Source organism: Raphanus sativus, unplaced genomic scaffold (assembly GCF_000801105.2).
Source record: "Raphanus sativus cultivar WK10039 unplaced genomic scaffold, ASM80110v3 Scaffold1212, whole genome shotgun sequence".
Lineage (NCBI taxonomy): Eukaryota > Viridiplantae > Streptophyta > Magnoliopsida > Brassicales > Brassicaceae > Raphanus > Raphanus sativus.
In genome coordinates, this window is record NW_026616525.1 from 1 (window position 1) to 24,116 (window position 24,116).

General features: G+C 37.7%; 7 protein-coding genes, 1 long non-coding RNA gene and 1 pseudogene across 13 annotated transcripts; 4 read left to right on the forward strand and 5 right to left on the reverse strand.

Annotated features, from left to right (window-relative positions):
• Positions 1-417: 417 nt before the first annotated feature.
• Positions 418-2,052, forward strand: LOC108820469 (uncharacterized). The gene is made up of 4 exons (XM_018593407.1): positions 418-1,642; positions 1,731-1,751; positions 1,845-1,981; positions 2,026-2,052. The coding sequence occupies exons 1-4, from the start codon at positions 418-420 to the stop codon at positions 2,050-2,052; spliced, it is 1,410 nt and encodes a 469-aa protein (XP_018448909.1).
• Positions 2,053-2,558: 506 nt separating this feature from the next.
• On the forward strand, positions 2,559-4,125 carry LOC130503896 (F-box protein At2g40925-like; annotated as a pseudogene).
• A 1,358-nt stretch (positions 4,126-5,483) lies between these two features.
• Positions 5,484-8,465, forward strand: LOC130503898 (uncharacterized). Of its 3 annotated transcripts, XR_008941063.1 has the most exons (7): positions 5,485-5,610; positions 6,961-7,176; positions 7,274-7,351; positions 7,438-7,532; positions 7,608-7,686; positions 7,749-7,979; positions 8,048-8,465. It is a non-coding gene; the product is annotated as an uncharacterized LOC130503898 (long non-coding RNA). The 3 variants fall into 3 exon arrangements; XR_008941061.1 differs by having other exon boundaries at positions 5,484-5,610; positions 7,749-8,465; XR_008941062.1 differs by lacking the exon at positions 7,608-7,686 and having other exon boundaries at positions 5,484-5,610; positions 7,749-8,465.
• On the reverse strand, positions 6,317-7,913 carry LOC108822296 (BTB/POZ domain-containing protein At1g55760). Its single transcript, XM_056998467.1, has 4 exons — positions 7,780-7,913; positions 7,467-7,615; positions 7,262-7,380; positions 6,317-7,161 (listed from the first exon to the last, which is right to left on the reverse strand). The coding sequence occupies exons 1-4, from the start codon at positions 7,896-7,898 to the stop codon at positions 6,559-6,561; spliced, it is 990 nt and encodes a 329-aa protein (XP_056854447.1). The 5' UTR covers positions 7,899-7,913; the 3' UTR covers positions 6,317-6,558.
• Positions 8,466-10,799: 2,334 nt separating the features above from the next.
• LOC108821808 (pectinesterase inhibitor-like) lies at positions 10,800-11,327 on the reverse strand. The gene has a single exon (XM_018594804.1). It carries the CDS (start codon positions 11,325-11,327, stop codon positions 10,800-10,802), a length of 528 nt encoding a protein of 175 aa, XP_018450306.1.
• An 841-nt stretch (positions 11,328-12,168) lies between these two features.
• Positions 12,169-12,872, reverse strand: LOC108820471 (heavy metal-associated isoprenylated plant protein 41-like). Its single transcript, XM_056998466.1, has 2 exons — positions 12,782-12,872; positions 12,169-12,676 (listed from the first exon to the last, which is right to left on the reverse strand). The coding sequence occupies exons 1-2, from the start codon at positions 12,843-12,845 to the stop codon at positions 12,303-12,305; spliced, it is 438 nt and encodes a 145-aa protein (XP_056854446.1). The 5' UTR covers positions 12,846-12,872; the 3' UTR covers positions 12,169-12,302.
• Positions 12,873-15,918: 3,046 nt separating this feature from the next.
• Positions 15,919-19,632, reverse strand: LOC108822295 (heavy metal-associated isoprenylated plant protein 41-like). 2 transcript variants are annotated; one of them, XM_018595336.2, is made up of 5 exons: positions 19,244-19,632; positions 18,924-19,143; positions 17,319-17,517; positions 16,268-17,257; positions 15,919-16,192 (listed from the first exon to the last, which is right to left on the reverse strand). In XM_018595336.2, the coding sequence occupies exons 2-5, from the start codon at positions 19,114-19,116 to the stop codon at positions 16,189-16,191; spliced, it is 1,386 nt and encodes a 461-aa protein (XP_018450838.1). In that variant the 5' UTR covers positions 19,117-19,143; positions 19,244-19,632; the 3' UTR covers positions 15,919-16,188. The 2 variants fall into 2 exon arrangements, with proteins under 2 accessions (XP_018450838.1, XP_056854444.1); XM_056998464.1 differs by lacking the exons at positions 15,919-16,192; positions 16,268-17,257 and having other exon boundaries at positions 17,315-17,517.
• A 217-nt stretch (positions 19,633-19,849) lies between these two features.
• LOC130503897 (protein BOLA1, chloroplastic-like) lies at positions 19,850-20,450 on the reverse strand. The gene has a single exon (XM_056998465.1). It carries the CDS (start codon positions 20,427-20,429, stop codon positions 19,941-19,943), a length of 489 nt encoding a protein of 162 aa, XP_056854445.1. The 5' UTR covers positions 20,430-20,450; the 3' UTR covers positions 19,850-19,940.
• Positions 20,451-20,675: 225 nt separating this feature from the next.
• Positions 20,676-24,116, forward strand: LOC130494270 (uridine kinase-like protein 3). Of its 3 annotated transcripts, none has more exons than XM_056998463.1 (13): positions 20,676-21,033; positions 21,611-21,759; positions 21,860-21,951; positions 22,042-22,111; positions 22,231-22,349; positions 22,488-22,584; positions 22,696-22,775; positions 22,865-23,059; positions 23,137-23,220; positions 23,296-23,356; positions 23,432-23,492; positions 23,583-23,832; positions 23,921-24,116. In XM_056998463.1, exons 2-13 carry the CDS (start codon positions 21,618-21,620, stop codon positions 24,068-24,070), a joined length of 1,401 nt encoding a protein of 466 aa, XP_056854443.1. In that variant the 5' UTR covers positions 20,676-21,033; positions 21,611-21,617; the 3' UTR covers positions 24,071-24,116. The 3 variants fall into 3 exon arrangements, with proteins under 3 accessions (XP_056854443.1, XP_056854442.1, XP_056854441.1); XM_056998462.1 differs by having other exon boundaries at positions 20,677-21,092; XM_056998461.1 differs by having other exon boundaries at positions 20,686-20,970.

Below are 24,116 nucleotides of genomic sequence, written 5' to 3' on the forward strand. Positions count from 1 at the left end.
TTGATACATTGATTTTCATTCGTTAATTTGTGATGAGACTTTGACTTAATCTTCCTAGGCTAGTCATACCTACTCTCCTTGGTCATACCTCTGTAAATATTCATATATCTCTGCTGAAATCACAGACAAAGTAACTCTTGGTTGGAGACAAGTTCTTGAAAGTACAAGTTTTCCCACTCTTATTCTTTAAAACGAATGTGTCCTGCTTATGAGTGTTTGGGTTCTAATTATTTGAAACAGGTCTTGGGCTTCTCGATTTCATTGTGAACTAATGAGTATAGTTGATGTTTTCCCTTGAGAACTAATGGGCTAGCACTATTGGGCTTCTTAATATGTTTGTCAAGTGATGTAGGGTTTCATTCTTTATGCCACACTTTGACATCATCGAAGTCACTCTCTTCTCCTCACAACGCCACCATGCAAAACCGACGAAGCCTCCGTCTCAATCCTCCGCGTGATGACAGTGTCAACTCGTCGTCTCCGCCAGTGTCAACGCCGCCTAGCCACAGCCGCGTCTCTCGCAAGAACTCTCGAAAGCGTCCCCGTCGCAATTCTCAATCAAGATCTCGCTCTCAAGCAACAGTGCCGGAGATTGAGTCTCTCTCTGAAGGTAACGAATCTGATCAAGTCTCTGAACCATCTGAAACCGAAACGGAGATAATCGATCAGGAAGAGGATCAAGATCCAGCTGAGGTAGCTCAAGAGACTTTTGAAGAGATTGAGTTGATTCCACTCAATGAAAGGTACGAAGCCAGTCGAGCTACCTTCCTAGCTAGAGCTCAAGAAACCCCTGCTCTCATCCAGTCTTCGATACGTCCGATCTCTGCACGATTCATCACTACTGCAGCTGCTCAGCGATTCGAGGCTCTGTTACTCCGAAAATTCCTTCCTCAACAGAGTTTGGATGTCACAGATGAAAACCTAGCCAATGTGCGTCTTGTAGTTGCTGAAGCAGGACTCATCTACACGGTCTTTGACAGTATGGCTTTTCAGCCCACAGTAGTTCGGGAGTTCATAGCAAACCTGCCTGATGCTGAGCCGCGAGATGATGGGGTAGCAGTATATGTTCGAGGGTCCATGGTGGTCTTTTCTCCAAGTTTGCTCAATGCCATGTTTTGCATTCCTGGGTTTGAAGAGGACCCGAGCTGGCGTGAAGAAAATATTGATCGTGTGTGTGTGTTTCTCACTCAGGGACGCGTCAAGCGCAGAGAAGACATGAGCTCGAAGTGGTTAACTGCCACGAATCAGGTCCTGTACAAACCGGTGTGCTCTAACTGGATCCCAACCACAAGCTACACTGCTATGAACTCTGAGCGTCTGCGCTTTCTCTACATGATGTATGTCAGTCGCGGGTTTGACATTGGGAAGCTGGTCTATGACCAAGTCGTGTCGATGGCTGATAACACTGAGGCTGACAAGAAGCGTCGGATCATCTTTCCAAACCTCATCCAGCAAGTTCTACTGTACCAGCGTAACATACCACCTGACAAACAGGATGTAGATGAGACGGGGTTTCAGAAACATGTCGTCAAGGACATCAAAGCCGGATTAGGTTCAGGAAGTGTCTCTCGTGCTCCAAATCTCGAGGAAGACATCGAGGAGCTCATTACAGATCTCAAGGCCCTTCGCATGCGTCTGAGGAGTAAGGATCTTCTAGGGGAGTAACGTTTTTCTTTCTTGAACTTGTGTACTTGACACTAATGTTTTTATCTGCTTGTGCATCTCTGCAGGGGGAGAATATGAAGGAGATGGTACTAGTACCCGTGGTGCCTGAAGTTGAAACAAGCGTAGCTAGCTTTTCAAGTTGTTGTTATGTTTCCGCTGCTGTGTTTCTGTGTTCTTAGGATGTCGAACTAGCCTCATTTTCATCTTTGATGGCTTTTGTGTTTCTTCGGATGTAATAATCAGACCATCTATGGAAGTATCATGGTTTTATGCTTCGAAGGATTCTAAGGTCACTGGTTTTGTGTACACTAACCTGGTACTTTGAACATTAGTCTATGTTTGCTTGGTTTGTGATTGCAGGTTGCAGAGGTTGCTACATTCAGATAAAAAGGGGGAGAATGTTAGCTCTGGAATTAGAGCTGGTTCAATGAAAAACAGAGGATGGTTTACCCAGACGGTTTGATGTGCCACATACCGGTTCGAGTTGTTACTGAACGATGAGGTGGCTACCGCTGATTGGATGAGTGATGCTTTGGCACAAAGCAGTCACGAAGATCACATTAACAAGATACTAGGAACAAGAAGATCTTGTGTAACAGAGTATATAAGAATGTAACTAGCAGGGGGTCTATGTTACACTTTTGGGAATTAAGATAGACGAGCAAGAGTGTGTTCTTGACTGCGATCTGAGTATAGCTTAAAGGTGAAGTTTGTCAGCCTTTAGAGCTTGGGTAGTTTAAGAATTGGTTCGTCTCAAGTCGATCTGTGACGTTGAGTAAATCGAATTAGACAGATCTAGATAGATTGTCTAAAGGATTCTTAAATAAAGGAAATTTCTATTGAGAAAGATTCAAGAGTCATTTCATTGGTATCCACTTGCACTTTCACCAGAGATGGAGATGCATATCCCTATGCATGTGGTGACGGAGGAGGTCCTTACGAGACTACCTGCTAAACCATTGATGAGTTTCTCAAAGCTTTTGTCAGAGATGCCTATTCCTATGCATGTGGTCACGGAGGAGATCCTTACGAGACTGCCTGCTAAATCACTGATGAGGTTCAAGTGCGTCTCAAAGCTTTGGTCATCCCTCATCAGTTCACCATGAGACAGTTTCCTCACTGTCCCAACCCGACAATGCCCTCATCTTTTCATGTGTTTGCAGGATGTCAATGACCAACATAGCTCTGTAACGCTATCATTGGTTCCAGACGCTAACAGTGATACTCCCTCTTCTTCTTCCTTTGTAGTTGACCTCACCATCCCACGGATGAGAGGCGGCTACATCTGCCAAAATCTACGCGGCTTGATCATGTGCTACGACAACCTATGGAAAACGCCGCTTATCTTTAACCCTGCCATCAGACAGCTTGTCACTTTACCTCCTGCCTTCAAATCCAGTACCATTGGCACCATCTCCTACTATTTCGGACACGACCCTGTTACAAATCGGTAAAAAGCAGTTGGTGTCCTTTTGACCGATACGCAAGAGGTAAGGTCCCGTCATCGGGTCTTTGTCCTCAAACCTGGAAGACGAGGAGAAGGTTCCTGGGGAAAGGCGAATCCACTTCCTCCTCGGGACTTTATTCCTCATACTGCGGCCAGAGGAGGCGTGTGTATCGACGGGGTTATATATTACTTGGGTTGGACTGCTGCTGATGAGTGTATGCTTGTGAGTTTCCGTATTAGATCCCATAAGTTCAAGATGATCCAAGTACCTCTTGCGGAGGACCTGCCTCCTCCTCCAAAGATGAAGAATGTGTGTCTTGTAGAGTATAGTGGCAAAGCAACTGTTGTTGACCAGACCAATCTTAGAGACAAGGGTATGCTTGATTTATGGGCATTGGAAGATGCCGCAAACAAAAAATGGTCGAGTAAGAGACTGGTCTTGAAGCCTTGTCAGCTAGATTTTGTCACAAACGTTGAATTCGTTGTCAGAGGTACAAGTCGAAGTGGCAAGGTTTTCTTGATACCGACAGATTTGGTTTCTCCCTTTCAAATTCTCTGTTATGATCTGCAAAGCAACCATATGAGAAAGATCGATATCAAAGGTGTACCGGACCACTGGTTTAGTAAAGACAAATCAACCGTTGAAGTGATGTTGATCGATCACAGTGAAACTCTCATATCCTTTGCCCCAAATTTTAGCAAAAAAAAAAAAAAAAAAACTCTCATGTCCTTGATGAATATATGAGAGTTTTTTCTACCTCTGATTCATAATTAAAAGGACAGTTCAAATGTTGGTTTTATATTATATGATATGTTAAAAGATTGATTTGCATAATATAAGACAAGACATGCCTAATAAAGATTATCTTTCTTTGCAACAGTCTGTTTGTGAGATCATAAACTCCTCTATAGATATGTATGTAGAGCACAGGGAACTTTTCTATGTGCTTCCTAGAGATGATGTAATGAAAATAAAGGATTCAGGAATGAGGAAGGAGACATGTGACTACTAGATGAGGCAGGTGATAAGGAATTTGGTGTATTACTTGCAAATGAAGAAACCTAAAAGCTAGAATCTATAAGTGAACTTTTTTTAAAGCTATCTACAAGCTGCTATATACATACACAAAGTTCATTCCTGATACGAATTCTTAGTTTCATGACATCATCTATAGGAAGCTATAAACACTTGTACTTTTTGACACTAAAGGTTAAAGAGTACACAGAATTGTTAACAGTCCAGTGAACTGTGTTTCTTCTTTTTAAATATAAAAAGGGCAGAGTCTAGTGTTAAAAGGGTACAAATGTTTATGTATTGATTCTCTCTGAGACTAGTACTTTCACTAGTGTATTGTGCTGCAGCATGCAAGATGAATACAATATTTTCTTAGAGAACTTTTAACAATAATATTGTTGTTGTAGATTGATGACAAGTACAACTAACTGTTTTTTTGGTAAAATGTTACGCTTACCATTTTCTGAAAAGAGATACACTGATGTTGTTGAACAACTTATTACAAAGGGGAAACAGAGGAAGAAAGAAAATAAACAACAGAATTTTTTTTTTTTGATCAAACAACAATTTTATAAATCATTAGCCTCCATAGCTGGAGAGATTGTTTACATTAGGCAATAACAAAGCCAAACTGGCTAAAACATCTGCTGCTACCATAGCAAAACAGAGCAATGAGATATAACACCATAGGATAGGAGCAACAATAACACATAAACAACACATAATGTCGCTGAGCAGTCCTCGAAACTCAACGCCAATCATGCTGAGAAGTGAAATGAAGCTTTGGGAATTAGAGAGCACAAGTACTGAAAAGAGATACACTGATGTTGTTGAACAACTTATTACAAAGGGGAAAGAGATGAAGAAAGAAAATAAACAACAGAAATTAAAAAGCGGAAATAAGTACAACAAAGTTTTATATGATAATATGGTTTCTTAATGCAAAATTTTCATATCAAAACCATATCTAACCAGATTAGCGGTAAGGTGGGACGGATATTTTTCCTCTGAACTGAACCTTGCCATCAGACATCTCATGAGTCTGTCTTTAATGGGCTTGATTAAGCCTTAGGTTCAGTTGAAGACTCAGTAGCCTCTGGCATATCGACTTGTTAAACTTCAACAAAACCTATATAAAACAAATCAGACATAAGCAAACAGCAAAAGAAGGAATGTAACGACTCTGTTCACATAAGAAACAAATCAGAGATAAACAACTATATGAAGTCGCCAAGTTTGAATATTATATAAAAAAACTAAGCCCATGAATCTTGTTATTGAGCCAAGAGGCCCATTAGTAGCGAATGACGTTATGAAATTTCGAAAATTTTGGTTAAAGCCTTCTATGGAATACTTGAACTGTTTTGCGTGTCGATTATTTTATTCTTTGGCCGCATCTTTTATGGAACGAACAAGGGAGATTCCCTCACAGATTCGAATTGGAAGAGGAAGAAGGCCGATTCTGGTGATAGTTATCAATAATGTAAGTCTTTGCTGCTCGAACTCGTTTTGCGTGTCGATTATTTTCTTGGTCTGATTCTCACGTGCTTTCTTTCTTTCTTCATCCATTTGAATTTTAATTTTGAAGACCCCCTCTGAAACTACTGTTAATCTACGCATATAATGTTAAATTTTTGACATCTCATAGGAGGAAGTTTTTTTTGTTTACTCTTTGATATGTCTCTGATTTTGCCGACTACTACTACTACATCTAGGATCACTTATATAGGACTTGATTGACAGATAAACTCCATGAATTTGCTTGGTTCTGTGAAATTTAACGGAGGATTAATTCCTGTAGATTTGCTCCTGTGATGAAATGTTCCTACCATATATATATATATGAGAGATTTGCTTTAGCTTGGCCTATTTTTAGAATAAGCCCTTCATCAAATACTACACTAGTAGTATCTCTTTGCATCATATCCCCTGACCTGCACTTGCTACTCAGAATCATGAACCAACTTGTAGTAATTGCTGCAACATTATTTCAAAAAAGGGCATAAAACTGATAACAGATAGTAGGTCAAGGATTTTCTTATTAGCTCTATAACTTGGCCTAAGTTTAGAATAAGCCTTTCATTAATAGTATCTCTTTGCCTCATATCTCCTACAATTCCTACTCAGAATCAAAGCTGCAACATGATTTCAAATCTGATAAAAAAACGAAGTAATATAGTTTTTATAACGTCAACGATTCAAACTTGAAGTTTTCATTCAATCAAATCATGAATTTACATTGCTGCTGTTTTTTAACCCTTTTGCAAGGACAAATATTTGTTGGAGGTTTTGAGTAAAAACCCCCACCAACAACAATCCAATCGCATACTGTACTTTGTAATCTGTACATAAAAGACCAACAAATCCTTCTGCACCCAAAAAGCAAACAGAGTCCATAAATAAATGTTCTTGTAATAACAAATACCACATTCTAAAACCCTTTCCATGTACTGAGGACTTCGTGGAAGACTTCAGATATCAAATCTCTGTCTGCGCACTGCATGAATATGTTGAACTCCTCCCGGATCTCAAATATCTTCCCAAACTTCACAAGATACCTCATGCAGCTTGCCTTCAGTTCAGGCAACTGGTAGAGATAAGCGTTCTGCAGCCTCTCGAGCACATTCTTCGCGTCTATATCCTCCACAAGACTCAGGTGGCACGCGTCTTTCAGATCAGCAATGTCATACTTATCAGCTGCTTGGAGAAGCGCCAACCTGTGCGTTAGAAAGTCTTCGCTCTGGATGTTTCCGTAGATGTAACCGAGGAACGCTCGGCAAGCATCGAGAGGCATGTCCGGTATGTTTATGGCTGACAGTTCTTTCTCTTTCAGGTCATGTAGAAACATGCTGCGGAAAACAGGTGAACGGGCTGCGAGGACAGCTCGGTGTGCTCCGATGCTTCCACCAGAGGCATTGATCGTTACGTCTGTGTAGATGCTTTCTGTCAACATACGTCCAAGGGATGTAACCGCTGTAACTTCTGATTGGTTCTGCGTTGAACCGTCTGCCCAAATCGAGTAGAACTCTCCACTCTGCCAAGTCATCAGGTGAAATATCAATTTCAAGAAGAAGAAAGAAACAAAGGTTCTGTCAAATTTGTAAGTAAAAAAGTGATGAGAGACACAAACTTACATCTTGAGACAGAACTTTGAGGTCAAGAAACTCGACGTCGATGATGATTTTTCCAGTTAAGGGAACTTCAATGGTCCAGAGGAAATCTTCGTTAGTCTTGATCTTCTTATCTATTACTTCTGCATTCGAGTAAACAGTACTTTTTTTTAATTCTGATTATTTTGTGATTGTAACAGAAACAAAGCAAGATGTTCTTGTCTCTTACCTGGATGAGAAAAAGCTTTCCTCTCACCAGAAGAAGAGACAACACGAAGAACAAAGGAAGCAACAGGTGGGTTTTCTCTGGAGAGGTTGGATACTTCTGGATACAACTTAACATTTAATAGCATCTTGCTTTTCTCTACAGACAAATGCCTTCAAATCAATAATAACCCACCATTAGTGTCAAAATCAATTTGATTATTATCATCAACTACTACAAAAAGGTGTGTCCACTTTCTTTTTTTTCATTCATGATCATCATCATGTCGGATCATTTATTGGTCAGGTGAAATGAAAAGAAAGGAGAGAGAGAGTACCAGTTCCAAAGACCCATCTTGAAAGGATCGGACTTGCGGTAAGTGGAGGAAGAGAGGTTGAGGATACGCCATTGGGCGAGCCTGGAGGTGGTGTCTACTCTGTAAGCTGAATCAGTCATCCTAGAGAAAGCCAGAGCTGCAGAGATTTCATGGATGCAATCCAACAAACCCTCCAGCAGATTCTCCCCTGACTTTCCCAGGTTTGCTCTGTTTTTCTTCTTCTCCTCTTCTTCTTCTTACCATATAAAATAGTAATATGTATAAGCAGGTGCAGAGAGAATCAAGGAGAGAAGGGGGTTCAGGGAGATGAATTGTTTAATGGATTGGAGGAATCATTAGCGTTTCTTGGATTGGTAATTCTTCTGGGGAAGCAAAGTCTGTGCTTTGCTTTTACGTCATTTGAAAGAGAGAGACATGGGGAAAGAGTAAAGTGTGTTTGGTTCTTTGTGTTCCTTACACTTGGCTTTATTTCTCACACTGGCCCCAGTCTTATGGGGCGTGTGTCTCTTTTATTGGACTGTCTTTAAGTCCTCTCTTCCAACTAATTTTTAGACTTTAGGTTTATTGACAATTCAAGATTTATTGGCTTGGATATGGTTTATGGTTTATGTTTTATCCTTTAAGGATTATAAATTGATCTCATGTTATGCATAGTAATTTTTTTTGTGTAGAATAATGGCCTGATAGTGATTGTTTACTATAGTCTACATAGGAAGATCATGATTAAAGTATCAATGTGTATACAAAACTAATCCAATAGACTGTGAGGATAACAATGGAGTGCGATGGAAGCAATTGTAATATTTGTGTGCTTCCAAGGTAGGCAAATCTACTTTACAATTAGTTTACAGATATATAGTTATGCATAAGTGATAAATTAAGATTATATATTAGATTAATGTAAAGGGTTCTTTTCAGCAATTACATAGGTTTGCGTGCATTTTCTGTCAACTTGGTTCCTTTTGCCCATTCCTTCGCAAGTTACAACTTCGTCGGATCCTTCAACTTGATTTTTCCCATACATTTCACATATTCAGAATAATGGTGATATCAAATATGCATATCAATATTATTATATTAGTATTGTCCACGGCCATCACAAAACATGATTATGGGCTCAGTAAAATTCAGGTTCTTATCTAAACCATTAACCATTAGTTAATCATGTTTAGATGTTTTGAAAAAGAAAATAAAGTAGAAGAACGTCTCTAATTGCATATTCTTGAATACCAGAGTATGATTAGTATAATCAAGTTGATTGATAAAAATATAGTATTATTGATAGATATTTATAAAAGAGAGTAAGATTCTATCATTGTTAAGAGGAAAGGCAACAAAATGGTGGGGTCTTAGTGGAATCTTGAATTCCATTACTAGAGTCTAGAGTGCAAGTTTTCTCTTATGATCTCATCTTTGATGTGCATATTATTTGAATTACTTCACATCTATGTATATATTATAACATTCAAATATAAAATAAACTTATAACAATGTGGATTACTTTTTGAGTGTTGAATAGCAAAGAAAACAAAAGTATTTGGAAAAGATATAACTAAACCTTATGACAAGTGTGAATAAATAAATGGTCCAAGTGGAAAAGAAAGGTATCTGCGTTTTGTCATTTTCTGAGACGTTGAATCTAGAATCTGTACATCACCCCATCTCACAAGCAAACTCTAGAAATCATATGTTCAAATTGATCATGACCGTACATGTCAGAAAAATATCAGACTTAATCATGAGTCTTGATTATTATATCCCAACCTTGACTGATGATTCTAGTTCACCTTAGTTTTTTTTTCTTTTAGAGACAGGAATATTGAGTTGATATATATAAATAAAATACTAATTACATTCGTTACGTTATGAATAGGGTAAGATCAACATGAGTTGGAGTTTGGTGTAACAATTTGACTAGAAAAATTGCATGATGGGTCGAGTAGATCTCCACATTGATTTCATTATTTACTGGATCTCAACTACCCACCATTGCTTTGCTTTTACGCATTTTTCTACATCGCCTAATCATAATGACTTTGAATACATTTTTTAATATTCAAGGCAGGAGGATTTCATCTAAATAAAACGGATTGATTCAGTTTCATCCTAACTAAACCAAATACATAGACAGAAACTGAATATATGTATTTGAAAAATATTAATAAATATGGTTAAAACTAGGGGTGGACAAAATATCCGTAAAATTTGATCTCGATTCGTTATTCGTTTTGATTCGATCCAAAAATCTGGATTATGTAATTTTACGATACTAAAATTCAATATCCGTCAAACATGGAGAAAATCACGAATACTCATATGTTTAAAAACGGATATCCAATATAATCCGTAATATACATATATACATGTATATATAAAAAATATATATAATTTTATATCTCTATATAAGTTTTTCGTATTTTAATCCACTAAAAGTATTTATATCTCTATACATGTAAAAGTATGCAGTTTTTAAATAATTTAAATAAAATATTATTATTTTCTATTAAAATTTTCCTTTTTTAATATTTTCGAAAAATGGTTCGGATCGAATCGGGATATTCGATAAAATATATTAATTTTTAGATATTCATAATATATACTGATCAAATTGAATTAAAAAATCAATTATCCACACAAGACGAAGCGGATTACAGATAACCTTAAATTTCGGATATCCGCTAGATGGCAACCCCTAATTAAAACAATCCAAATGGAAACTGTTTGGTTTATTTTGAGAACCGTATAAACCAACATTGTGAACCCAATTATATTTTTCAGAATCTGGGCCCAATGGATTGTGTTCATTGGGTTGGATTTTGATATTGTAAGTTTGTAACATGTCCAAAAATGTATTTCACAGTTGAAAATTAACACTGTATTTAATCATGAAACTGTAGAGAGAATATCCTTTTATGGTTTTATTTCATACGATGAATTTCATATTAACCAATACAACAAAATATTGACAAAACGAGCAAGAAAGTATTATACAATAATATTCAAATGTTGGGAGTTAAATCTCAGGTTAATATTTTGTTAATCACCAAAGCGTTTTTGCATGGTTTGAGAAAATTTTTGTTTCTCTGAGAAAGTTCTACATCGTTCCCTGCGCGTGATTCCAAATCATTACTACATGATTCAATGGCACTGATTGCCGCGTGCATCCATACATCGACGTCGGCATGTGCGTTAGCGAGCATGGCGGATATCGAGTCGTCGAGCTGTTCCACAGCATCTTGGTAATTCTTTTGACAATCTTCAAGAGTATCCTCCAATGCCGGCTCCAGATCCTCACGCCTAAGCATTTCCTTGATGTAGGTGGAAGTGGAGGAGGCATTAGCTGAGACAGCAGAGATAGCTATGATCTCTATCTGGTTTGTGGTGGCTGCGAATTCGCCGGATTCGGGACGGTCTTGTATGCTGGAGAGACATAATTTTGGATCGTCACAGTGTTTGCACAGCTCGGTAATGAGAGTGGAATCAGCACTTTCAGCGATAGAGGAGAAAATAAAAATGCAAGTGAAGAAAAGTCTCGTGAATTGTTTCATCTTTGATTATTAGATTTGAAATAAAAATTGTAGATGATGAAAAAGAGATTTATATTTGAAAAAATGAAACCTCCAAAACGATGATTAAAGTCACATTTTGTTTATTGTTTTCTTTTGTTGTTGTTGAAGAATTATATTTTTAGTAATAATTGTGTTTATAATGAAATGGAAAACTAAATTGCCTTCAAAATCTGGCGGGAAAGATGCAACTGCAAAACAGAAAACAAATGACTATAGTTTGGTCCAATTTGATAATGAGCCTATTCACGCTAACGGGCCTAAGGACTGAGATGCCATTTCTTAACGAGATTGATATCAGTGTCTCAGATTAATATTGTATTTCTTTTTCTTTTTGAAAAACGATTAATATTGTATTTCGCAAGTTATTTTTGGTCTCTTACATGTGTATTAGCACCTAATGCAATATACTCCTTTAATCAATTCAGTTTATTCATTTGTGTAGTTTCCTTAAAGTTTCTTAGACTGAGAATCGATCTGTTAAAGTAAGTTGTCCAAAAAAGGGAAATAGACAATTGATAATTGACACGATCACGCTTCCCGCGCTTGAGGCGGATTAAATCGATAGATTTCTTTAGCCATTCACCAAAGCAAAGTCCTTCAATAAAACAATAAATAGTGGACTTGACTTCACCACGTTATGAACAATGTACAATAGGCACAATGTAATTCGTTAGGAAAGAACTTAAAATGTAAATCCATTATACATTTGCTTTAAAGACGCAAGTATTACTTTACGTAAATGAAATCGTAGTCTATATTTAAGATGAACACGAGCTTTTGAATACGCAATTTGAATTTGTTTGTTTTTCTAAAGTTTGTTTAGTATAATTCGATCATCAAACATTACACTGTTTTTTTTTCATTACAGCATCATGATTTAAAATTTTCAACTTGTTCTTTAAAAAAAAAGGTAGAACTCAGATAAAAAACACTCGGAGTTGAAAGATTCTCACATCACATGATACTGCAATTATCAGGATCTTCACGGTAACCACCGTACATCACCGGAGGTGGATACTGCGAAGGTACCATCTGGTATGGTGTTTCACGCATAGATCTACAAAATCCGCAGTACCCCGAATTCGGTATCTCGCATATGCATCTTCTCGCCGGAGCCATCTCATTGTGATATTCTATTAGATGCGGCTGCGATGGCTGCTTCTGCTGCTGCTGCGGCGACGGCGACGGCGGAGGTGCGGCCTGAACTGTGACAATGGTCGTGTGACAAACTTTCTTCCGGAGTTCACGAGTTAGCTCCGCCGTATCAATCCCTTCTCCCACTATAACCAGCTGATCGTTCTGTCCCTGGATCGAGACAGATCTCACACCTGTACGCGCGTAAACAAACAAAGTTACTAAAACATTTTCACATGTGAAGTGACCTAACTTGGATTGCAAGTTATTTGCAAAAGAAGCCAATAGAGATGTTTTACCAGATGCTCCAGATGCAATTTTCATAGCTTTCTTGATTGATTTCTCACTCTCGCCCATGTACATCTTCAGAACTATCCTTTGCTGAATAAACAAACATATGGTATTTGAAAACAATATGGATTTAACTAATAATTTTTTTTTCTTTCAGGAATGGATAGAAATGGTTCTTTTTTTTTACAAGCAAGTTGTTTCAATGAAGAGAGCAATAAGAATGAAAACAATAAGGCACTTACCCTCATCGTACTGCCGGAAAACTCACCGGAGAGGATATTCCGATATGGGGTTTTGAGTAAGGGAGAGAAACCAAATGCGATAGGTGAAAATGCTTGAATCGATATGGGATTGAGTGTTTGTCCTCTAGTATAATATCAAATAACAATGGTCTGAAGCAATGAATGATAAAATATCTAGATTCCTGATTTACATACAAAACATTCAATATTATTATATGAATTCTAGTATATCATTAAAATATTTCCTTATTAGATAATAAAACAAATCTTATTAAAAAAATTCATTTAATAGTATAAAAAGTTCATGTATCTTATTGGAAGGTTCTTGTCAATCAATTGTATGTGTATTCGTAGTAATTCTATAAGCAGATTTCCTGAAATTTACAAGTTCTGTTTATTTTTATTTTTTTCAATCACTATTAATTTCGTTGCATTTTGCTTCAAACTTTCATTTTTTCAATTAATTACTAATTCAAAGAAACTGAAATTTATGGCCTCCCCTTGTCGGCTAAGCTTGAGTTTAAGTTTCCAAGAAACTATAAACATTCTTTTGTAAGTTTACCTACCAGGCTACCATTACCATATAGTAAACAAATAAGTGACAATACAAGCACCTAGCTAGTGTGGAGGAGATAAACAGGTTGTACCTTCAAAAGACAAGGGCCTGCAAAAATCTCTTTAAGACTAAACACGTTGCAAGAATCGCAACACCATTTCCACTACAACATTCTCCAAAACAACTTATAGATACTGAGATCACACACAAAAATCTTTATATATAAAGAAGAGTTTCAATCTCTCCTAGAGTGTCCACATGGGATTCCACGTCACTAATTCCCCTTCTGTCATTTTGCCACGTGTCAACCTAATAAAACGCAGCGATTCATAATCTGGAGATCATTTGGGCTTTTAAAAGTTACGCGTATATTTTATGTTATGGGATTTAGTTCGGATGAGTTATTTACAACTTGCAAAAAGCCTTTAACTGGCCGAAACATTTCTCGAAACCATTAACCTGTGCAGCCACGTCCTATCATCTTCCTCCTACTAGCGAAACCCAAAATTTCCTGCCGCTCAGGATCTCTGGTGTAACGGCCTGTCTGAATAATTATGCTTCATCAAATTTATGTTAATGGCTTTTACAATCAGAACCTACTTGCCGATACAATTTCCCTGCCTTCACACTATATCTATCACTCTGATATAACGCTTCACTATTCCCTCCAAACAAGTCTAGAAAAGTCCTTCACCTCCATGGCCAATAAAAAAGCAATATCATCCTCCATGATCCACTATGCTCTGTTCTTCAGTTATGCTCTTACTGGAACACATCGAGAAGATGCATGCTTATTGGTCTGGATATAAGGAGAGGAGGAGGCAGATCCAAAATGCAGGTTCTTTTAATTATTGAAAAGACATTTCGTTTGTGAGATTATGAACAAACTAATAGATGTCGTAAAAGCTAACAGATCTGGTACAAAGATATTTAATTTATTAAATTTGGTTGATTTTCAGGTGTAAACGAGCTTTAGGTTGTGTGGCCTCAAGCATCAACACCAAACTATTGATTTGTAATTTGGTTATATGTGATTCCTTGAACCAAACTATTCTTATTCTTCCAATCTCTGCCTTTTTCTGAGCTAAAACCTTATTTGTGGCATTTTTCAGATTTATAGAAACTTTTGTAGAAAGAACGCTGAGGTGGGAACATCTAGCTTCCATTGCACCATCTACACTCAGTGAGAATACACTTTCCCCTGCAAAATTTATCTTTTTGAACTAAGCTCTCAAGAAAAAGAAAAATACACAATGCAACTCATTGGTATGATTCACTTCTGTACATAATTTCTCTTTTTTTATCTGTGGATTCAAATTTCTTTTTCTTTTTGTAAAGCCAAGAACCTGATCGTAGCTTTTTTGGTTCCTTAGCAGTGATTCGGCGATTTACGCTCTCAGCACTTTCGTCAGCGAAACTGGAGCCGGAAACCATATTCTTGGAGCTCTCTTTGTTGATCTCGAGCCCATTGTTATTGATGAAGTCTGTACCAAAACTTACTGGCAGCTTTTCCATCCTAAATAGTTTCGGAAACAATTTTGTCAATGGTGAGAAAACAATTTCCTTCTCTCTTTCTTCTTACTGCTTCTTCAAATGGGGATTAGAAGTTACATAGTTGCAGTTGGAATGGAGATTGTGGACCTTAGACTTGACAGTGTGAGAACTTTCTGACAACTGTACATGCTTACGAGGGTAATTGGTCTTTAATGCTGTTGGTGGATTAACTGGTTCTGGTTTGGGATCTATGCTGGAAATAAGTCTAAACTTGGATCCACCATATATCCTTCTCCTCGGGTATCTTTCCAAGAAAATGAAACACATTACTAATTTCGTTGAAATTGGAGTCTTCCCAAAAGCTTGGTTTGGTGCATTACCTTTTGGTTTCAGGTTTCTATTACTGTTATAGGAGTATTACAAGTTACAACAGTGTTCTCTTGCCACATTCTCTACTTTTTTTTTATTGCAAAAACATTCACATTCTCTACTTCAACGAAACAAAGCCACAAGTTCGTGGTGACATGCATTTTTGCTAAGGTTTAGAACGATTAAAATACAAGGCAGCTCAGTGAATAGACTCATATCGTTAAAAACAGAGAGTATATTCATGAAATTCTATTAAATATTTATTAGGAAAAAATCCCTTAATATCCCCAAGTAACAAACAGCTATGGTGCAATTACGAACAATTGTTTTTTTTTAATGTAATTTCTTGTAATCTTATCTCAAATGGAACACTAAAAATGACACTACCCCCACTAAATTTGATTTAGAATGTAACATTATGAATTGAACAAAAAAAAGACTGTAACATTATGCAAAACATTTTTATTTTATAATATAGTTAAAGTTGTATTACTAATTAATATTAACACTTGATTAATATTTCACACATAACTCAAGAAATTATACAAAAAATATTAACATAGATCATAGATCAATTATATCCCGCCCGTAGGGCGGGTCGATCCTAGTTAAATATAATATCTCCATACTGAGATCATTGCGGTTTTGAGTTGTACTTGTCAGTAGTTATAGCCAACTACAATTCTTAAGCGATTTTTAGTGACTCTAAGCTTCAGCCACCTTGTTTGTCTCCTCCATCAAAGAAGTTCAGTCGTCACCTGGAAAAAAATTTCATTCGATTTACCTTTTTGTTTTCACAATAATATAATATACGCAAAAGAAGAATGATTTACCAGAGCGGTGGAGGGTGGTAGATGTTGAGGTTGCTTTGCCTAGTCAAGCATCCTTCTTGTGATTCTCCAGGAAAGCTGGCACTTGTTAACATTGATCTACCTCCTTCCCCGTTATAAATTTCGTGAGAAACTCCATTTAAACTGTCAGAGCGTTGGAAGAATGGTTCTTGACGGCGTCTTTCTTGTGATTCTTCAGTGTACAGATGAGGAAAGGTCGTCTTTGTTAACGTTCTTTGCATTCTCCTGATATAAATATCAAGCGGAACTCCATCGAATCGGCTTGAGCATTCAAGGAAGCATCGTTCTTCTTGACGATGGTGACTAGGTTGAAAAAGAAAGTCATGAGAGCTTCTTTCAGTGTATCTGAGCGGGTGGTCCAGCTGCATTGAGTTTTCTTGTAACCGGTCATGGTTAAACATTTCTGGTCTTTGACCTGCAGCTCTAATTGAGCTAACGATAGCATCTTCAAAATGTGAACATCTATGTTCTCGGCAACCACCACGAGGATCCAATGGAGATGTTCTCAATTGTCTTGATTGAACCAAAAGATCGTGCACTTGCCTAAGGTTATGGTCTTGGTGATAGCTGAGACCAAAAGAAAGCGCTGGTCTTTGTCCAACACCTTGTAACTGTTTTTGTTGTGCTTGGAGACATTTTGATTCTCGTTTTTTCATCTCTCTCCCTTTCAGCTTCTCAGCATAAAACTCTTTAGCCACGCGAGAGACTCTGAACTTGAAAGTAGTGCACTCTCCCAAAAGGAAAGGCATATCACATCTAGACCCATCTCCTCTCTTGTTCTCGTAACCAGGGTACTCGCTCTTCTCGAACGCCACGCACTGTGTCAACGCAAGAGAGCATTTGCTAGCGAGCTCCTCGAGCTTCCAGTGGCAAAAAGGCGGTTTGTTCTTGTGAGAGACATGAACTTCTCCATCAGCCCTGACCATATGGCTTGCACCATGGAGAAATCCAAACACCAGTTCTCTATGCTTCCTAGTAAGAAAACAGTCAATGAACATGTGATGGAAACAAAGCCCCCCAAACATGGACTTACTTTATAAGAGAGGAGTCAGTCTCTTTGCCGTGGAAACCAGCGTGAGGGAAGTTGAAGATGATACGGTCAAATTTTATGCAGTTAAGATGAGGATGTAGTTGGAGTTTGGTTGCATCAACTCCATGTAAGAGGGAAGCTCCAAGTCTCTTCAAAGTATCAAGGTTTGATCTTCCCTTCTTATACTTTCTCACCACATCATCTGCTTCAGATCTATACTATTAAATCAGGATCATATTGTGCTTTTTACTAAAAAAATATCATTTTCTTTGCTAACATTTCATATTTCATTAAGGGCAATCAAGTAATATTAATAATACATCTATATTAGGTCTTTTTTTTATCGAGCCCACTGCCCACATCATATATCTTTTGGGCCATTTGGGCCGATTAAGAAATCAGATCCAATTCTTATTTTTTTCTCCAAGTTCAAATAATTTCTTTTCAATCATTCTTAATATTTTGTGTAGTGAACAAAAATTAATCACTTAATTTTTTTTTTTTTAATATAATTTAAGCATTCACAAAAAATTGAATTTTTTCATTGAAAAGTATAAATCTTTAATAAAAGTATATAATTTTTATTTAAATAATTAACCACATAATAAAATTAATTTATAAAGTTATACCAACTTAATTCATTAAAATAAAGTTTAATTTTCTAAACATAAATACTCATTAGACCTGGATGTTCGGGTACCCATTCGGGTACGGGTCAGTTCTTTCGGGTATCGGGTTTTTCGGGTTTTGAAATTAAACCCCATTCGAATATTATAAAATATTGGGTCGGGTTCGGGTCGGGTCTTTCCGGGATCGGGTGGGTTTTGTTCTCATGCATGAGAACCTGAAAAATAACCAAATAACCAAATAACCAAAATATCTAAAACAAGTTCGGTTATTTGTACTCAAAGTAACCAAAGTATTTGGTTCGGTTCAAATTTTTGTATCTAAATTACTCAAAAGTAACCAAAAGTGACCAGAAATATCCATTCTATACAGTTTTTGGGTAAACTTTAATCCAAACTATCATATTTTATCCAAAAATACTCAAAAATATCGAAAATAACTACTATAGTTAACCTATAATATTAATTTAAAATATTAAAATAATTATAAATATAATTATGACATATATTTTTAGATATATATTCACATTTCAGATATCTCGGGTACTCATTCGGTTCTCGGTTCGGGTCGGGTTCAGGACCGATTCTTCGGATATAACAATTTAGAACTCTTTCAAATATTTATCCCGAGTCTGATCGGGTTTGGAACGCTGGTTTTCGGGTTGGTTCTTCGGGTCTGGATATTGTGCTCATACCTATACTCATTTAAAATGAAACACGATAAAGAAAAATAAAAAACTTAAATCTTTTATAAAAAAACAAATATATGAAAATATGATATTTACTAAATATTTGTCAATTTAAAAAAAACACGGAAAATAAATCCGCGCTTTGAAAGCGCGAATTAAAATCTAGTTACACATTATAACAACAGAGGGAGGGGGGGATCTAAGTTAAAGCTACAACCTTTGAGAGAGTTCATAAGGTAGATAAATAGTAGTTAGCCCTAAAAAAAACTCAAAACAAAGAAAGGAAGTGGTACCGTATGTGTCGAGAGAGGAAGCGCATATATTGGAAGCAGAGCGGAAACGAGTAGCTAAGGTGCAGGAGAATGAGAAATCTCCTTCGCCGACTAGAAGTATCTGATGGTTGGATGAATAGTGTGTGATCCAAACTTCTTCTTCATCATCACCATGATCTCTGATAAGTCTCGAGAGCTCTGTGATCGTCGCCATTGGGAGTGATGAACGATGATGATGATACTTTGGAAAGTGAATATTATAATATTAGTGCCGTTACTGTTTCACAGAAAAAGCCAAAAAGGAATAGTGACTGTCGGATAAGCTTAAGTCTACCACCAACCTTCTGGCCAGGGCAGTGCTTTTTACCACCAACGAGAAAGTACTATTCTCTTGCAGGAGCTGTAATGGAGAGAGGCTTTTATCTCCTTCAGACAAAGCAAGATTGCAACAATTTCTACAACAATTTGAGGATGCTCATGCTTCTTTTATGAGAGGAGTGCTGATCCGTGTAATACCTCCTTCCCTGAGAAACTCCATTGAAGCGGTTAGAAACATTCAAACAGTGGTTAATGGCTAGGGAAGTCTTTAAGTAGTACTGATGAGGAGATCTCTTCCCTGTTAATAATACTCTTTGACAGTTCCCCATTGTGAATTTCAGAAGAAGCTCTATTGAAGCTGTTAATTATTATCACAACACAACCATATAATAAGAATGAAGAAGGCTAATTATTAGCCGCTAATATCATTTTGATCAAGCCATGAACATTGAAACTTTGAATACCAGAAAAATGAACTCTCTAACTGATTCAAAAGCAAGTGGCTATTTGTTCAAACGCCTACCAATTCAAAAAGTAAACAATCAAAACCCAAAGCAGAGCCCTTTCTTTGATAGTGAAAACTCAAGTCTGTTAAATCCGATAAGAGTTTACTTATTGACAACAAAAACTAAGCATCAATGATAAATAAAATAAAAAAGAGTCTTTGAACACAAACTCTCATAAGAGAAAGAAACATAAAAAGAGTAAATGTTTTTATTGCTAGCGAGTGGACTCGGAGGGAGTCTTGGAGACGATGGAAAGCGCGTGCAATCCACTATCAAGCTCCTCTCTGAGCAGATCGTAAACGAGCCTGTGCCTCTTCACCAGATTCATCCCTTCGAATCCTTTCGACACGATCTTCACATTGAAATGCGTCTCTTCGTCTGTTCCTCTGCCTTTCATCCCCGCGTGACCGGCGTGCTGGTACGAGACGTCCTCGATCACCAGCTCCACAGGTTCGAGCTCCTTCTCCAGCTTCTCCCTCATCCTGCTCGCCCGATTCTCCATCATCGCCCCCGAGTTCGATCCGGTTTTGTCCTCAACGCTGCTCATCGTGATTCTACTGTCGCTGAAACCAGTGGAGCTTGAGTGGAAGAATCTAGGGACGGAGGAGGTGAAGAGTGTCGGAGGATTGACCGGCGATTTCAGGGTTGGAGTCCGGTGAAGTCCGGATACGATTATTGACCTAATTGAAGATGACGAAAACATGGCTAATGTGTGAAAGAGCAAAAATGTCGCCGTTTATTGGCTTACGCTTCCGAACACCAATTTTCATATATAACAATAATACCCCATATTTCTTAGAATATTTTAAAAGAGCACCCAAAACATTGAAGGTACCTAAATATACCTCCCAAGGTACATTATTATTCTATCGAGAGACAGTGACGTTGTATTCGAGCACACCCTACCACTGCCTGTCGCTGCATCCTCTGAAAGTAGGACCCACATCCGAGTCGGAGCTGACGTGGATCCTCGATCACACTAGTTCGACTTTAGTAGGGACGAGAAGACGCAGGAATTTACAAGAAATGCCCAAACAATGCGTTCAAGTGGGAAGGGGTAGTATCGTAAAGAGCAAGAAACCACTTCCTGGTTTTCGCAATTAATCCGTCTCCGCCGCTGCATCTTTCCTTCTCCTCTCTCTCTCTCTCACTCATACACCACATATATAATATATATACGTTACTATTGATATAAAACTCAGTTTTTTTCTTGTTGTCTGTGCGTGCATCATCGAGTTTAACAGGCAATGCTCGTGTCTCCCTCCTCCCTATCTATCTATCTTGTCTATTTATGGCTGGATTCTAAGGTTTTGTGTACCTAAAGCTTATCATTGATCTGGAAGCTTATTTAATCCCATTCTTTTCCGTGAGTTCTTCTTGTGAAAGTTCACCGTTTTTGATTTATAATGATCTCAATCATTGAACATTTCTTCTTGTTCTGTTTTTTTTTTTCCTGCATGGATGTGATCCACATATCTCTCTGCCTTTTCCCTCTGTTTGATCTCTCCGTTTTTTCCCCTGGAAACTAACGTTTTTCCCGTTTAGGAGGATCAGCGTTACATGTACAGGACGAATCATGATCGATCATGATTCGTGCAAAACGCATTCCAAGTGTCTGTTTTTTTTTGTTGTTGCTTGCTTTGTGTTGTGCGTTTAAAGGGGATAATTAATGAGTAATCACGGCATTGGCACTTGTGGAATCTACAAAGTTGGATTCTTTTTTGTTTTCTTTGAGGAATTTATTTTGACTGATGATAGCAAAAAAAAGTAGGCTTCCCTTTTTTTTTGTTCTTCGTTTACTCAACTCCTATATGGGTGGTAGCTTTGAATTCCTTACAGGCGTTTTCATGTCATTTTAAAACGTTACATTTTGGTTTGATGTAGGGAATATATGGCGTCAAAGTTGGCTGTTGATGCGATAGAAACATCCACAAAGGTCCATTTCTCAGGCTTTCATCTAGATTCAGCTAGATCAGACCAGACGGCTGGCTCTGCTGAAGAAGGAGAACAACATGGGCATCCTTTTGTAATCGGTGAGAGATGCTGAAGACAGCTTGCTTTGAAGATAGTTACTAAGGATCGGAAAAAATGTTAATATGATGATGTATGATTCTTTTGTCTTTTTTTTTTCAGGAGTTGCTGGAGGAGCAGCATCCGGGAAAACAACTGTCTGTGATATGATTATGCAGCAACTTCATGATCAGAGAGCCGTTGTTGTCAATCAGGTGATTTATATCATCAGGTTTTTAGTTCTGATAAGTGATCACAAATGGTTGCAAGTCATATAAATATAAATTATAATCTTGATTTTGCAGGATTCTTTCTACCATAATGTAAATGAAGAGGAGCTTGCAAGAGTTCATGACTACAATTTTGATCATCCTGGTTAGCAACTCTCTTAAAAAAAACTAATGGGTTCTTTAGTCCTGTTCTGTGTTGCTTATCCTTTTTGAATCACCTGCTTGCTTGCTTGTAAGAATGAATTTAGTTTCCCTGTCTTGTAGACGCTTTCGATACTGAGCAACTATTGTGTTCCATGGAGAAGTTAAGAAAAGGGCAAGCAGTAGATATCCCCAACTACGACTTCAAAAGTTACAAGAACAACGTCTTCCCACCAAGAAGGGTAACGTAACGACCTTCTTTTTTTTCTTCTGAAGATTGAACTCATGATGAAGCTATTAGCTCTCCTAGTATTTTTGCCTATCTAAGAGTTATTGCATATACTAATATCTCTCTCTGTTTATGATGATTATATTCGCAGGTGAATCCTTCTGATGTTATAATTCTAGAAGGGATACTCATTTTCCATGACCCTCGTGTTCGAGATTTGATGAACATGAAGATATTTGTAGATGCAGGTCTTTTCCAAACCTTAAACAGATCTAGCCCATATATACATGAGACGCTGGACTTGTGCATTACATGCAGCAAGTGTATATACAACTCATGAAATGGTGATATCAATGCAGATGCTGATGTGCGTTTAGCGAGAAGGATTAAACGAGACACTGTTGAGAAGGGCAGAGATATAGCCACTGTTCTTGACCAGGTTTCAATGTTTGAGCTTTCCTGCATGCATATATAGACAGACAACTCCTTGTTCAATGTTATTTTTGAACTCTTTTCTTTGTGTAACAGTACTCAAAGTTTGTGAAGCCAGCATTTGAGGATTTCATACTCCCAACAAAGAAATACGCTGATATAATAATCCCACGTGGTGGTGATAACCATGTTGCTATTGATTTGATTGTGCAACACATACGCACTAAGCTTGGTCAACATGATCTCTGTAAAATATATCCTAATCTTTATGTCATCCAATCAACTTTTCAGGTTCTTATTTGCTACTCCCTTTCCTTATTATCTGTTTAGTTGACAAACAAAAGGCTGATTCCTTTAGTTTGTGGCAGATACGTGGGATGCACACTCTAATCAGAGACTCCAAAACAACAAAGCATGACTTCATCTTCTACTCTGATAGATTGATTCGTTTGGTAGGTGCAAAGCTAGCTACTAGAGTTGTGTTATTTTACCACGTTCCTTATAATAAATGTTACCTTGCTTGCTAGGTGGTTGAGCACGGCCTAGGGCATCTTCCCTTCACAGAAAAGCAAGTAGTCACTCCCACAGGCAAGCTAATGAAACATTTCTATGCAGAAGAAATCTCAAATTATAGACTGATCGTTTTTTTTTTTTGGTGTTTAGGATCTGTGTATTCGGGTGTAGACTTCTGTAAGAGGCTGTGTGGTGTCTCGGTTATCAGAAGGTAAAGAAACTACTGTAGCAACAAATAAATAATGGTCAAGAGAGACCATATATATATAATTAAAACTCTTTTTACCAAAATATGAAACAGCGGTGAGAGCATGGAGAATGCTTTGAGAGCATGCTGCAAAGGCATCAAGATTGGGAAGATTCTGATTCACAGAGAAGGCGACAACGGTCAGCAGCTTATATACGAGAAGCTACCCTCAGACATTTCCGAAAGGCATGTGCTTTTGCTGGACCCAATCCTTGGGACAGGAAACTCGGCGGTGCAAGCGATAAGGCTGCTGATAAGTAAAGGAGTACCTGAATCCCACATCATATTTCTCAATCTCATATCTGTAAGTTGAAAACATGAACCCCCCAAAACCAACTTTTGTCTTCTTGTCTCCTCCATAACTTAAGCAGAGTTACAATGTGTGTGTTCAGGCACCTCAAGGAGTAAATGTGGTGTGCAAAAGGTTCCCTAGGATAAAGATTGTGACATCTGAGATAGAGATCGGTTTAAACGACGAGTTCAGAGTTGTTCCTGGTATGGGCGAGTTTGGAGACCGCTATTTTGGCACTGATGATGAGTGAGAGAGAGAGAGAGCTTATTAGCACTCACGAGAATCTCGAGTTGGAA

Bases quoted from the DNA above. Each gene is read 5' to 3' on its own strand.
- LOC108821808 (XM_018594804.1), bottom strand. From the start codon at position 11,327: ATGAAACAATTCACGAGACTTTTCTTCACTTGCATTTTTATTTTCTCC.
- LOC108822295 (XM_018595336.2), bottom strand. From the start codon at position 19,116: ATGGCGACGATCACAGAGCTCTCGAGACTTATCAGAGATCATGGTGAT. The intron at 17,518-18,923 runs GTACCACTTCCT...GATCTGAAGCAG, and splicing joins TTCCTCTCTCGACACATACG to ATGATGTGGTGAGAAAGTAT. The intron at 17,258-17,318 runs GTAAGTCCATGT...TTTTCTTACTAG, and splicing joins ACTGACTCCTCTCTTATAAA to GAAGCATAGAGAACTGGTGT.
- LOC108822296 (XM_056998467.1), bottom strand. From the start codon at position 7,898: ATGACTGATTCAGCTTACAGAGTAGACACCACCTCCAGGCTCGCCCAA. The intron at 7,616-7,779 runs GTACTCTCTCTC...ATTGATTTGAAG, and splicing joins AAGATGGGTCTTTGGAACTG to GCATTTGTCTGTAGAGAAAA. The intron at 7,162-7,261 runs GTAAGTTTGTGT...ATGACTTGGCAG, and splicing joins TCAAAGTTCTGTCTCAAGAT to AGTGGAGAGTTCTACTCGAT.
- LOC108820471 (XM_056998466.1), bottom strand. From the start codon at position 12,845: ATGTACATGGGCGAGAGTGAGAAATCAATCAAGAAAGCTATGAAAATT. The intron at 12,677-12,781 runs GTAAAACATCTC...ACGCGCGTACAG, and splicing joins AATTGCATCTGGAGCATCTG to GTGTGAGATCTGTCTCGATC.
- LOC108820469 (XM_018593407.1), top strand. From the start codon at position 418: ATGCAAAACCGACGAAGCCTCCGTCTCAATCCTCCGCGTGATGACAGT. The intron at 1,643-1,730 runs GTAAGGATCTTC...GCATCTCTGCAG, and splicing joins CCTTCGCATGCGTCTGAGGA to GGGGAGAATATGAAGGAGAT. The intron at 1,752-1,844 runs GTACTAGTACCC...CTGTGTTCTTAG, and splicing joins GGGAGAATATGAAGGAGATG to GATGTCGAACTAGCCTCATT.
- LOC130503897 (XM_056998465.1), bottom strand. From the start codon at position 20,429: ATGTTTTCGTCATCTTCAATTAGGTCAATAATCGTATCCGGACTTCAC.
- LOC130494270 (XM_056998463.1), top strand. From the start codon at position 21,618: ATGGCGTCAAAGTTGGCTGTTGATGCGATAGAAACATCCACAAAGGTC. The intron at 21,760-21,859 runs GTGAGAGATGCT...TTTTTTTTTCAG, and splicing joins TGGGCATCCTTTTGTAATCG to GAGTTGCTGGAGGAGCAGCA. The intron at 21,952-22,041 runs GTGATTTATATC...TTGATTTTGCAG, and splicing joins GAGCCGTTGTTGTCAATCAG to GATTCTTTCTACCATAATGT.